General features: G+C 41.1%; 2 protein-coding genes across 4 annotated transcripts in view; one reads left to right on the top strand and one right to left on the bottom strand.

Annotated features, from left to right (window-relative positions):
- Positions 1-7,915, bottom strand: part of ILDR1 (immunoglobulin like domain containing receptor 1) — a 33,362-nt gene extending 25,447 nt beyond the window's left edge. For all 3 annotated transcript variants that reach the window (XM_061628320.1, XM_061628322.1, XM_061628321.1), the window contains exon 1: positions 7,572-7,915. In XM_061628320.1, the coding sequence (XP_061484304.1) occupies positions 7,572-7,635 (64 nt within the window). In that variant the 5' untranslated portion in view covers positions 7,636-7,915. The remainder of the gene's footprint in view (positions 1-7,571) is intronic.
- A 1,909-nt stretch (positions 7,916-9,824) lies between these two features.
- CFAP44 (cilia and flagella associated protein 44) overlaps positions 9,825-14,331 on the top strand; it is a 91,394-nt gene continuing 86,887 nt past the window's right edge. Inside the window, exons 1-3 of the mRNA XM_061628315.1 lie at positions 9,825-9,879; positions 12,134-12,211; positions 13,654-13,734. Coding sequence (XP_061484299.1) covers positions 9,840-9,879; positions 12,134-12,211; positions 13,654-13,734 — 199 coding nt within the window. The 5' untranslated portion in view covers positions 9,825-9,839. The remainder of the gene's footprint in view (positions 9,880-12,133; positions 12,212-13,653; positions 13,735-14,331) is intronic.

Here is a 14,331-nt window from a genome sequence, read left to right as displayed (position 1 = left end):
GATACACTAGCACATCTCTTGAAGATTTTTCCATTGACACAAAACAGGGATTAATTCTGTTAGCTTTCTCCATTTCAAGTTCCATCAAATCTTTCCAGTCCAGGAATTTTTTTGAACCGATAATATCTTTATCTCCAATCTCTTCAATTCCTTCAGTGACAGCGCTGAGTTCCAAACCGTAATATTTGTCTCCAGAATCCATCACAGCCAGGAAATCCAAATCTTTTTCCATATCCATATTTAACCCAATCTCCATAGTGTGAACCTTGCCTTTAATTTCTCTTTCATCCTTTTTTGGTTTTCCAGATCCCTCTTTATTCTTTCTCATAGAATCCTGAATTTCTTTCAGCTCCTGTCTCATTTCGTCAAATTCAATTCTCCACGCTTGACTATTATTTCTCAGTTCTTGTTTTATTGAGTTAATCCCATTCATTATTTTCTGAAACATGTCTAAAGATAAAGTCCCTTCTTGTACATCCATGATCTTCTTAATTGTCATTCTTAAAGCCAAAGGAACAAAACTCCTTCAATTTTCAATGTCCCAAGCAAAGAGCAGTTTATTTCTTTATCCAGTTACAAAGGAGTTAATCTTTCAAACCAACTGGCGTCACACTCTAGACAGCCCTTATCTCTTATATGCCCAGAAGTACAAAAACAGCTTTAGTTCACAGCGTCCAAAAAACTAGTAGCAGAAAAGATGAACAGATTCGTCAAAAAAAAAAAAGTAGATCAGAAAAAATAGTCCCAGACATATATTACACCAAAGTCTTATAAGTCAAAAAGAAAACCCTCATCCATTGTAATCTTTATAATGCTATTTTCCATGTCAGCTTTTTGCAATAAAAAAAGATAGGCTATTTTTATTTTCTTCCCCCTTAGTTCCGTGAGTAAAAAAGAAGGAAAGTTTTGGCTCACCCAGGTTTTCTTAATTGCTGATTCTTTGACAAATCTCTTTAGCTGTGTAGATAAGAAAGTGATAAGCGTAGACAGGAGAATGCTTGCCTGTTAAACCGTTTTTCTAAAAAAAAAAAAGGGTCACTTTTTCAGCTGAGCTAGCTAGAAATCCTCGCTCCGCCCGAGCTGCTGGAAGACCTTCTTTCACAGACAATTCTGACGAATTCCAGTCTCCAACAATCACAACAAAGCTGTGTGGGAAATCTCACGTTTCTTCCTTATCCGGAAGAAATTATCCCCAGTCAAAAAAGACCCTTCTGACTGGATTTAAAACTGAAAAAGTTTCATCCAAGACGGGAGCCGTCTCAGAGGCTGCACAGGCGGAGGGATCCTCCTGGGAAGTCCAAGAACAGGACTTTTCAATGGTGGCTCCTCGCTTGTGGAATGCTCTCCCCAGGGAGGTACGCCTGGCACCATCACTATTTTTAGGCACCAGGCAAAAACCTTCTTTTTTACTTGGGCTTTTGGCTCTTAATTGGAAGGACTTTAGGTATCAATGGCCTCTTTTAACATGGCAGGTCCTAAGGCCAGTCTTTATTTGTACTGATCTGTTTTTAGGTTGTTTTGTGTTTGTTGTTCTAATAGGTTTGTTATAATTGGTTTTAATCTTATTGTTGTAAGTTGCTAGATTGCTTTGCAAGGAAAGCAACTTATAAATATAAATAATAATACACAGGAGATGGTCTGTCACTGAACTATGGCTCTTTGTCATTCTTGCACCTCTGATGTCTTTTTCACATGCATTTTTTCTGCATTCCCAAGTCCAGCGGGTTCTACTCAGTAAAGCTAGCCATGTCAAAGGAAAAACTCCTTTGTCTACCACTTTTTGGATTTTACTCTGACTCTAAGGATCTCTGTTCCTCCTTCCCTGGAACAGCCTTCACAGTTAAATTACTTCTGGTTTGACTTTTTCAATAACTTATTTTCTGGAAGAGCTCTGTTGCTTCCTCTGTCACTCCCTTCCAAGTACCTTATAAGGTCACTCCACTACCTAGATGGCCAGAGCAATCCAAATGTCAGGTCCCCGGTGGACCCCCGGCAGCGTCATGGCTCAGCTGTGGCAGAGGACTGCTACTGTCGGAGTCTGGCACAGCTGGGGATCTGCGGCATGCAACTGACCCCAGCCCAGCGAAAAGGTGAGTTGGATTGCGCCCTATATCCCTAAGTTACATATGCTGTGCTCCTGTACACTGTATTTTGGAAAATATACTACTTTCTGAGCCACTAGGCTGCCTCTGGTAGAACAAAGCCAGGGTCACTGTAGGGAGAGGTCCTCAGAGCACTTGAGTTGAACCTCCCCTCACATCTAATCCTCTCTGTTCTTATTTCCTAAACACAGAGAAGTAGTTTGCAGAGGTGTATAAACATTTGTAAAATGCCCCAGCTCATACACATCATTCTGGGGTAACACTCTAGTAGCAGAAGGGTAGTGCAGACTTTCCCCCTATATAAGGCAAATAACATAAGCCGACAACCTATGTAATCTTCCTCCATTTGTGGGGGACAGGGTGGGGAGAAAAAAATTATGTGAATTATCCATACTATCTGGTGCTACCACTGGGTGTTCTCCAAATTACAGAAAGAAGGGGTTTATGGTGCTTTCCCACTATGCTAATGTAGTTAGGCTGAAATCCTGTAACTAGGAGAAAGACCCATGGGACTTAATGGGGCTTCTTTGAGGGCTGACATACATATGATTGCACTGTATAAACCATAGGTTAGTTTTCTCTAGCACCTCATATATAGCGGAGTGCAACCATTTTTAACGGATGCAAAAGAGAGGTTGCAGGCATAACGTGTGTAGGTTTTGCCACAAAAATAAGTGGACATTCAAAGAAGCTGAATGTTGGAAGATTCAGGACAGACAAAAGGAAGTACTTCTTTACTCAGCGCATAGATAAACTATGGAATTCGCTCCCACAAGACGCAGTAATGGCCACCAGCTTGGATGGCTTTAAAAGATTAGACAAATTCATGGAGGACAGGGCTATCAATGGCTACTAGCCGTGATGGCTGTGCTGTGCCACCCTAGTCAGAGGCAGCATGCTTCTGAAAACCAGTTGCCGGAAGCCTCAGGAGGGGAGAGTGTTCTTGCACTCGGGTCCTGCTTGCGGGCTTCCCCCAGGCACCTGGCTGGCCACTGTGAGAACAGGATGCTGGACTAGGTGGGCCACTGGCCTGATCCAGCAGGCTCTTCTTATGTTCTTATGTTATGTTCTTATGTTCTTAGTTATTCATTAAATTTAAATCCCAAACTTTTAGCTTAAATGCTGTTAGCGTGATTAACAACCAATGAAAAGTCCAACAATTTATCAATACAACACAGCAACAGATAAAACAGAATCAAGAAATAAATAAGGAGTAGAGAGATAAAGACTTGTGATTGTGTTGTTAAGAGTCCCAATCACAGCCTAACTCTAACATTTTAACAGTTTTTAAATATACATTAGGGTAGCCACGTTCCTGTGTTTTCCATATCATAGGCATACAAGATAACACAAGAAAAGTATTCAAGGTGTTAACAATGCCAAAGATAGCAATAGTACTTGAGATAACACAATATAAATATGTGCTGTGCTAGACAGAATTAGTCAAATATTCTCAACAGCTCCTAGTTGGAACAAAGTGCCTTCACCAATACAGAAATAAATGGTCAGAGACTTAAAAACTGTGCATATTGATGATTTCTGTACCTGTGTCATTAATTCTACAAGCCTAAACATATTTACTAGGAATTAATTTCCACTGTAGGACTTGGCTGGACATAAAGTTGAATGCAAGGCTATAAACCTCTACTTATATGTTCAAGTGAACACTATTAATGTAGGATATAATGTGAAGACACTGGTTTTAAAATCAAATTCACATTTGAATTACAGATATGAGAAATATAATATGCACTTTTATACTGCAATTCTAATCATATTTACTTGGAAGAAAGCTTCACTGAAATCAATAGGGCTTATTTCTAAATAAACATGGTTGGACTCATCTGAAAGTTTCATCTGTGACAGCCAGTCTCATTCACCGCCACGTTACGATTACATATTTTACAGGTATTTTCCACCAAAACACCTGAGCAGACCAGTTAGTAAGAAGCAACATCTTATTTAAAGCCTTTCAGATATGGCAAAAAGATATTAACTGTGCTGCTAAGAAAAAAATCTATGCCAGTGCAAAGGCTGAGGTTCAAAGAAGAACTAGAGAAGAACGCCTGGTGGATAAAGAAAGCTCAAGAAATCCAGTCTTTTGCAGATGCTCATGATGCACGGGGCTTTTTTAATGCCACAAAGGCCATTTACGGACCAACAAATTATGGTACAAATCCCTTACGTTCAATAGATCAGTGGTTCCCAACCTTTATGAGCATGGGACCCCCTACATAAGCTGAAAATTTTTTGTGACCCCCTCCCCCTAGGGAGGCAGGCTGGCTGCCAGGAAGGAAGGGGGAAAGCAGCCTTTCTTTGCAGGCTTGCTTCTTTTTGCTTCACAAAAAGCCCTCTCCTCTCATTCTAAGCAAGGGTGTTGCCAGTAGCAGAGCTTGGAAAAGTTACTTTTTTGAACTACTACTCCCATCAGCCCCAGCCATTATGGCCACTGGATTGGGCTGATGGGAGCTGTAGTTCAAAAAAAGTAACTTTTCCAAGCTCTGCAGCGGCAGTGCAAGGAGACAGGAATCAGTGATAGTAATCCCCTCTTCTTCCTAGTAGCTCCACCCTCAGCCTCCTTTGGCATCTGCCATGTATTTTATAGGCAGATGCCTGCCTTTAGTGTGCCTGAAAGACGCTCTGGTGCTTCAGCAAAAAGGCCTCCCCTCTCGTTTGGAGCAAGGGGGAGGTGTCATCTGCAGCGGCAGTGGAAAGCAGACAGTGTAGAGGGAGTGAAGACTTTTTTAAAAAAATTAATAAATAATTCATTTCTTTACTGTTCACGGGCCCCCTCTGGATTACTTTGCAGCCCCCCAGGTTGGGAACCATTGCAATAGATGGTACCAAACTGCTAAAGGACAAAGAGTCTATTGCACTGACTAGGAAAGAGCATTACTACAACCTCCTTAATTGTAACTCTATTGTGGCTGATGAGGTCTTCTCACAAATCCCGCAACAACAAATTAGAGATGAGCTTGCAGTAGCGCCTAATTTGGATGAAGTCAGTAAAGCCATTAATCAAATGAAGAAGAACAAAGCTAGTGGACCTGATGGGATTCCTGTTGAAGTCGTTAAAGAAGGTGAGCCTGAATTTACACAACAACTTCATAAACTCATTGAAAAAATCTGGATGAGGGAGGAGATCCCAGAAGACTTTAGGGATGCCATAATTATCACTCTTCTCAAGAAGTGTGATAGAACAGATTGTGGGAACTACTGAGGCATCTTTTTTCTAGCTACCGAAGGTAAAATCCTTGCAAGGATCCTTGCAAATTGCTTCTACCTATCTCAGAAGACATCCTCCCTGAATCCCAAAATGGTTTCTGCCCTTCCAGGAGACAGTGAACATGATCTTCACTGCACAACAGCTTCAAGAAAAATGCAGGGAGCAAAACCGACCTCTGTATATGGCGTTTATTGAGCTGACTAAGGCCTTTGATACTGTAAATCAAACTGCTCTCTGGACCATCCTTCTGAAAATTGGATGCCCTGATAAATTTGTGAATATTTTGCGACTCCTCCATAACAACATGACGGCAACAATTTTGGATAACAATGGCTCTCAAAGTGATCCATTCAAAGTGGGATCAGGCGTCAAACAGGGATGTGTCATTGCTCCGACCTTATTTGCTACTTTCATCGCCATGATTCTACATCTTGTTGAGTGGAAACATCCCACTGGCGTGGAAATCGCATATCAAACAGATGGAAAGCTTTTTAATCTCAGTAGGCTGAAAGCAAAAAGTAAAGTAATTACAACCTCTGTCATAGAACTTCAATATGCCAATGATAATGTAGTCTCTGCACATTCAGAGGAAGATCTTCAACTATCCTAAATGTCTTTGCAGAAGCATATAAAAAGCTTGGCCTCTCACTTAACATCAAAAAAACCAAAGTGCTTCATCAGCAAGTATGAACCAATCCCTCTGTAGCACCATCAATCCAGCTTAATGGTGCGATGCTGGAGAATGTTGATCACTTTTCCTATCTTGGCAGCCATCTCCCTGTAAAAGCTGACATGAATGCTGAAATTCAGCATCATCTGAGCTCTGCGAGTACCACATTCTCCCGAATGAAGCGTAGAGTGTTCGAGGATCAGGATATTCGCAGGGAGACCAAAATGCTTATTTACAAAGCCATTGTACTACCAACCTTACTGTATTCCTGTGAAACACAGACCATCTATAAACGCCACTCCCAACTTCTTGAAAGATTCCACCAACGCTGCCTCCGGAAAATTCTGCAAATTACTTGGGAAGATAGGAGGACTAATGTTAGCGTACTGGAAGGAGCAAAGACCACCAGTGTTGAAACAATGATCCTCCAACATCAACTTTGCTGGACCGGCCATGTTGTTTGAATGTCTGATCACCATCTTCCAAAGCAGCTACTTTACTCCCAACTTAAGGATGGAAAACAGAATATTGGTGGACAGCAAAAGAGGTTTAAAGATGTTCTCAAAGCTAATCTAAAACAATGTAACATAAGGATCGAGAACTGGGAAGCCTTGGCCCATGAGCGTCCCAATTGGAGGTCAGCCATTATCAAAGGTGCTATGGACTTTGAAGAAGCACGAGTACAGGGCGAAAGGGACAAACGAGCTAAGCGGAAGGCATGTCAAGCAAATCCACATCGTGACCATCTTCCATCTGGAAACCTATGTCCTCAATGTGGGAGGCTGTGTGGATCCAGAATTGGCCTCCACAGTCACTTACGGACCCACTGTTAAAGACGTTATCTTTGAAGACAATCTTACTCAGCCACAAGTGATCACCAATGAAAATGATTTAAAGCATGGTGCTTATTATCTGAGGGGTCAATGGGGAGAGCCACCACTGACCTGTTTTCATATATGCTATCCATACTTTCATGTTTTCATATATGCTATCCATATTTACATAAAAGTAAGACTGTAGCTAAACTGTTGGCGCTAAACACCACTGTACATAGATTTCCACCCTTTCTGACTTGGTTTTTGTGAAAGACAAAGTTCTATACATATGAACTAGTACAGTATAGAACAAAGTTCTATACTATGTATACATGCAAGTTTTCAACTAAAATATAAATAAATGCATGATAAAAATAGGGGAGGGGATATATTTTATTTCATGCCTAACATCTTGGGGGTCTTTCAGTTTCCCACCCAAAAGCTGAAAGAGATTTCACAACCTCTCCTTCCCTCGGCCAGGAAGGCTGCGTGCACAAATCAATTATGGTGTGTACGTAGGCGAAAATTACAATAAAAACAATACGGAGAGATACCTGCTTAACAAGGAGAAAGTCCTGTGAGAAAGCTACTGTAAACAAGAGAACGAGCAGGAAGGAATCGAATAGGAGGAAACTAGGGACCGGAGTCACCTACTACCACTCGCTACCAGCAAGAAAGAGAAAAAGAGAAAGGGAATTAGAGGGCAATAGTTCTTTTCAGCCATCCAGCGCCGCTTTCTCCCCAGCCCCCTCACTCACCTGTCGGTAGCCAAGTGAGGCCGATAAGGAGCACTTGGTGTTGCCATCGCCAGTTCCAGGCCATGGCGCCTCCTCCCGCTGCCTGGAGCCCTCTGCGCAAACCTCACCCCTCCCTTCCCTAGCGCTGTTCCTAACTCAACGACGTCCCTATGAGATGTTTCTCCTGCTTTTCTGCCTGAGAAAAGAACTTGGGCCTTTTATTATTGTTATTATTATTTTCTGGCAAGAAGCGACCCAGTACAAGCGACAACTTCCTTCCTCTGCTCGATCTTCTCCGGTACCACCTGTTGCTGGAGCGTTTTCCCATTTCCTCAAGCTGCGCCCTACAACGAATTCCTGCAGGTGCCGCGCTCACTTCACCTCTTCTCCTCCCGGGAAGGGCCTCTCCTCCTCCCTTCTCGCTTGTTTTGCTCGCTACCTGCAGCAGTTACTCGCCGCAGGGCGACACACGGCCATGACGCCCCGCTCCTTTTATTTTCCTTACTTCAGACTGAATTGTGTCCACGTCCAAGATAAAAGTTCCTTAAGAAGTATTTTTCTACGCCCCGCTGGCTTCTAAGGCGGCTTATAGAATCAGATACTATGTAGTTTCGATGCCAGCCTCACCAAAATCAGTGTGTTGCATAGCTCTTTGACAAACGCAGATACGAAAACCCTAAGGTTACAATCCTATTCATACATACTTCGTAAACCCTATTTAACTCAAGAGGGCTTTTTAAGTAGACATACATTAAGCTGTCCAAACCAGATGGATTGCTTCCACAAAGGAAACCACAGACCTGAACGTACAAGATCTGAACAGGGTGGTTTATAACAGATCCTATTGGAGGTCCCTGATTCACAGGGTCGCCATAAGTCGAAATCGACCTGAAGGCACATAACAACAACAATATTGAGCTGTAACAGTTAGATCCTATACAGTGTTAAGCGCGCCTAAGTCGGCACACTTAATTCTGCAAAGAATTGGGCTATTATTAGCTGCTTTTGATCAATGCACTCATCGGACCCAGGGGTGTAGTTGTCCAGGATCGGGTGTGTATGTGTGTCTCAGACTTTTAAGTTTATGGGAGCAGTCCCTGTGTCTCCAGCATCAAGTGAGCCAATCAGCATGAAAGGGAAGTGACTTAGCCACCGAGAATAATCTTTTAACATACTTCCTTGACCTTTCCTGTTGATTGGAGCCAATTAGAGTGAAAGGGGGTGAGTCAGTCACTGAGAAGAGTCTTCTCAGTAGCTAACACTCCCCATTCATGCTTATTGGCTCCTAGGAATGTCTATTGTGGGAGAAGGCATTAACAAGGATCTCATTCTCAACTCCACAGCAAAAAAGGGGGAGGGGTGTGACTATGACTAACATGAAGGGACCCTGCGCTTCTGAATTTGCCACTATACTACTGGTCCCACCAATAAAACACAGTGGACATTAGAAACCAGAGATTTGTTAATGGACACTTCTTTGGCAACTGCATAACTGTTGGGTGACTCGTTTTTCCTCCTGCCTGACTTACGGAAATTCAGCAGGTGTACTTTCTCTTTTCCCCTCACTATATAGCATACCAGCTGAATTTTTGCTTTTCACACAGCTGTTAAAGGTACAGACAAGCTACCAGAAAATTGTCAGCAAGAGGTAAAAGTTAGCAAGGAAGGATTCCCCCGCCCCCGTATTATAAAAACCCTCCAGCTTTTCCTTCTTGTAATAAATTTTAATAGGCGTGATGTTTATTATTATTTAAATGAAAGCAGACACACTCTATACACTTACTTTGTTCCTAAATGTTGTTCTCAAGTGTCTCTAACACATCCCAGTATTTTTGGCATCAATTTCTTTTATAAAGGGCCCGTTCCGGCCTGTTCTGTTCCGTTCCGGCTTTTACACCGTCCCCTTACTTTGGAGGAATCCCATTTAATTCAAAACATTTAGAAATTGCAATTGCTACAATAAATAGGTCGTTCATTCATAGGGTTGCCATTAGTCGGAATCGACTTAAAGGCACATAACAAAAAAAAATAAATACAGTAGCACCTTCCCCCCCTTCCCTAGAACACCTTCAGTTATTTGTAATTTAAATTCAGCAGAGTATATTGTACTAAGCACAAAAGCACACAGTAAACGGGAGGGGAATATGAACAACCCACACCTCAACATGACTTTTTCTTTTTTAGTACCCAGCGCAGGCGCACTTAAGCACATGCAGGTTTTGAACTCAACTTCCCAGACATCTTCGCGCGGCTTTAATTTAGTTGCTTAGCAACCAGCGTAAACCAGCGATGGAGCCGAAGGGAGAGCACGAGGCGAAGGATGCAAAAGGTAACCCCCCACCCCCAATCTTCCGCCTTCATCTGTGTCTCTTCGAAACTTATGAGGCAGGCTTGTCATCCAGGAGTCCCTCGCAAAACTCAGTAAAGGTGACAGCACTCCACTAGGTACTGCATCGCTTACATTAAAGCAACAGTCGGGAAATACTTTTATAGGACCCAACTAAAACGCCACGAAGTAGCGCGCAAGCTTTTGAGATCACTAGGAGTCTTCCTCGAATTGGAGGTCAAAGTGGGTGAAGAAAGCAAAAAGATACTGCTAAGCAGAAGTCTCAGCCTGCAATTTTTAACATTCCCCAGATTGAAGAAGTGTTCTGGTGAATTTACTTAAAAGCTTGCTCACTACTTTATGACTTTAATGCGTTCTTGCCCTACTGTTAACTTTAGGATTCTTTTTGGTAATAGACTAAGGCCACAATCCAGTACGTGTCTACTCAGAAGTAGGTTCCATTGGGTTCAATGGCACTTACTCCCAGGTAAGTGTGTACTGGATTGCAGTTTAATGCTACTTTAAGTAGTTTAGTTCTTTTTAAAAAGATTTTAACTTTTTTTATTAATCATTGAGAGCTAGTGTGGTGTAGTGGTTAAGGTGTTGGACTACGACCTGGGAGACCAGGGTTCGAATCCCCATACAGCCATGAAGCTCACTGGGTGACCTTGGGCTCGTCACTGCCTTTCAGCCTCAGAAGAAGGCAACAGTAAACAATCTCTGAATACCGCTTACCCTGAAAACCCTATTAATAGAGTCGCTATAAGTTGGGATTGACTTGAAGGCAGTCACCTCATTTTTTAATTAATTATTAAACCAGAATACAAATAATCTCTCTCTCTCTCACCCACCCACATACAAGATATACAAGTATTGATGCCTTTTCATACCATCATATCCAACTTAACAAAAAAATTCAAATAATAGAGCAATAAGCAATTTAGTACTTGTTTAGAAGCCTGTCCAATATTCTTCCTCTATCTTGCTGGTTGTAAGGTACGAAAATGCAATAGGCCACAACAGAATCAGAACCAGAATAGTTGTCCATGAAAACATATATTTAAAAAACTATTATGAGAAACAGTGCCGGTGCCAGGCTATTTTGTGCCCTAGGCACGGCTAACTACTTGCACACACCCCCAAAATTGCTAACTTCAATTTTCAAAAACAGATGTCTTGTAGAAAAAATGAAAAGCACAAAACTGCTAAATTTATTTAAGTTGCATTTTTCCAAGGGTTAAAAAGACTAATCTGTATAAAACTGTGCCCCTCAAAGATCAGTACTGTGCCCCTCTGAGGTCTGCGCCCTAGGCGGCTGCCTAGTTGGCCTAATGATAGCACCGGCCCTAATGACAAATAAAGTAGTCCTGCATTTCATTCATGGCATAATTTTGGCAACTTTTGATCTATCTGAAACTCTCTACTTTATTTTATTGATCACCTTGGAAATTCATTTTATTATTTTTTAAATTTGCAGTTGTATGAAATCTGGCAATACTATTTTTCTCCAAGTTAATACATTACTACAAGGGTCTAATCTTCTATAAAGGGTCTCACGTTATAACCTGTTTACATTAACAGATTCATCTTCAGAAGAATTGGAAATTACTTCCATCCATACAGCTTGGAAATAAATTTGATTATTTATTTATTTATTAGATTTATATCTTGCCCTTCCTCCCAGTAGGAGCCCAGTGAAAAAAAAGTTATTGATCTGTTTAAATGAAAATTGTGTGGCTAAATAAAATATGTGAATGAAGAAACATGAGAATATGTATATGCATGTTAAAGATCCTCTGTGGCGCAGAGTGGTAAGTGGCGGTAACGCCTTTCATCCATCCGTGGTCGGTAAAATGAGTACCCGGCATATGCTGGCGGGTAAACAAAGGCCGGGGAAGGAACTGGCAATCCCACCCCATATATATGGTCTGCCTAGTAAACTTCGCAAGACGTCACCCTAAGAGTCGGAAACGACTCGCACTATAAGTGCGGGAATACCTTTACTTTTTTATATGAATGTTAACACTGCCAATAACTGGTATATTTATGAGAAGATTGATAGATTTACAGTGCAATCTTATGCATGTCTACTCAGAAGTAAGTCTAATTGAACTCAGTGGGACTTACTCCCAGTCATGGGTGTAGAGCATTGCAGGCTCAATCCTCAGAAAAACACTGCATGAGAAATTTGCATGTTAGGTTGTCCAAATACTTCCTATTGGAGGATCCAATCATGCTTTGTGGTTTTACTTCGCAGACCAGAATGAATCATCAAGAGAAGGAAAAAGGACACCTTCAGAGGAACAGAAGGAAGGAACAAAGAAGGTAGTTGGTGGTAAGCATTGTTTACAATTTCATGCACACTCCATATTTATTTATTTATTTATTGGATTTATTAGTTGCCCATCTGGCTGGTTGTCCAGTCACTCTGAGCGACGTACACAAAAAAAGCATTTATTACCATTTGCTAGCGTCGCCATAAGTCAGAATCGACTTGAAGGCAGTCCATTTCCATTTCCGTGTGCTATGGAGAATACAAAATACTCATAACAGGCTGGGACACAGACTGATTCCATGGCTTGGGAGAGAGAAACATCTCCAAGGGGTCCTTCTGTCTTTTTACTGTTCAACATTTCTGTATCAAAGAACAGAGAACACTTGTTTTAAGCTGTCCATGTCCTGTATCTATATATTAGAATCAGTCTACAAGTCTCTTGAGGGGTCCAAAAGAATGGGATCATCATTATGTTTCAAGGCCCTATGTTACCATTGTTTATTTATTTATTTAACATTTTGAAACTAGTAGAATGCATCACAGAACATATTGTGTCGCAGAACACATATCTTTTTTTCAAAGAGAGTAATAAAGCATGTAATAAATGGTTTTATATTTCCCCCTGCCTCTTTTTAGTATATGGTGTTCTAACAATGTTCCTAGTAGTATATGAGGTTCAGCATTTTCCTGTGTTTTATTGCACCAGGTCATAACACAGAGGCTTCATCTTTCAATAAATTTGTTATCAGATTGTCTTCCTTCTCTTACTCTCATGATGTTAGTCAGTTTTATGATTTTGACCTCTTCCCATATTGTTATGATCCAGCCATCAAGTATAGGCGCATCAACTTTCCTCTGTTTGTAACTAATTGCTACGTGAGCTGCAGTTAAGAGGTGTCTTAATGTTCATTTCTCTATCTTCTGAAAGGATAAGATTTTTACATATCCTAAAAGTACTGTTAGTGGGTTTACTGGTAAGGGATTACCCATTATACTCTCAATTTCACTTAATACTGCCATCCAGAAAGGTCTTATTGTTGGGCATGACTAGAATATAAGTAGTATGTTATTATCTATTTAAAAGTTTATATCCTGCTTTTTAAGGAACTTACTCCACAAACCAATTTATAGTCACCATGTCTTAATCCTAGCAGCTGCTCAAGTATATAGTATAATTTGCCACAGACAGTCCGATTTTTTTGAAGGAACCTGGAGCACAAATATTTTTTTAAGACAAATGAAGCCAGAATTTGGCTTGGGTTTCTCAGCAGGGTGCATTTTATGGGCAGCCCATATTAGGGGCTTGTTTTGTCATTGTGTCCGCACAATGTGAGTTAGCATTCACTGTATCTTATAATGCAATCTTCTTTTACATGATATAGATTATTCTTCCTATATCAATGAATTATTTAATTTTATATTAAAGGGAAACAAGGAAAACATTTTAGCATTTTTATTTAAGGAAAGTAGACTGGAAGTTAACATAATTTTCTGGTTTGCAGAAAAGAGTCCATCTACTGAGGCTGAAGAAGGAGAAAAGCCAGCTGAAGATGATGAAGGCGAGTGGAGCTCTGGCAGTGAAAGTAAGTCTTGCCAGCAACTTCTGGGTTTAACGGAATAATCCTAATGCCCCCATGTTGATGGTTAGGGTAGTGTTACTGCCCCACCATGGAGCTGCAAGCTCTTCTCTAGCAGGTGGAAAGCTGCTGCTGGCAGTTCTCCCACTGGCAGCAGCCAGCAGAGAACCCAAATTGGGTTTTGAGATGAGGGTGGGAAGCTTGAGGCTTTATATCTTCTGAGTCCAAAGCCCTGTGGATCCCCCCAGGGCCCTGATACTTGGGCCCCTTCCACCCTGGCTGGTGTGAGCATTAGGGCTTCAGGTGTAGTGGTAGATCCACTGGTCTGCTGCTCCTGGCTGGGATTTGTCTGATGTGTGTTTCTAAATCAACCTTTCCCATTTTTATATCACTCCATACCTCAGTCTAGCATGGTCTTTGAGCTGACATCCTAATCTACTCAGCCATTTTAATATTTATTTATTTTATTAAAGTTTCACAAAAGTACATCAAGACAGCTTACAACATACCAAAACATTATAAAATTGAAAGCCAATGAAAACATCATTAAAACAATAATAAAAGCATCAACAGATACTGCATTGTTTGGAAGAAAAAGATTAA

Source organism: Rhineura floridana, chromosome 5 (genome assembly GCF_030035675.1).
Source record: "Rhineura floridana isolate rRhiFlo1 chromosome 5, rRhiFlo1.hap2, whole genome shotgun sequence".
In the NCBI taxonomy this organism is placed as follows: domain Eukaryota; kingdom Metazoa; phylum Chordata; class Lepidosauria; order Squamata; family Rhineuridae; genus Rhineura; species Rhineura floridana.
Note: the sequence above shows the minus strand (reverse complement) of the source record. Positions and strands in the feature narration are given on the sequence as shown.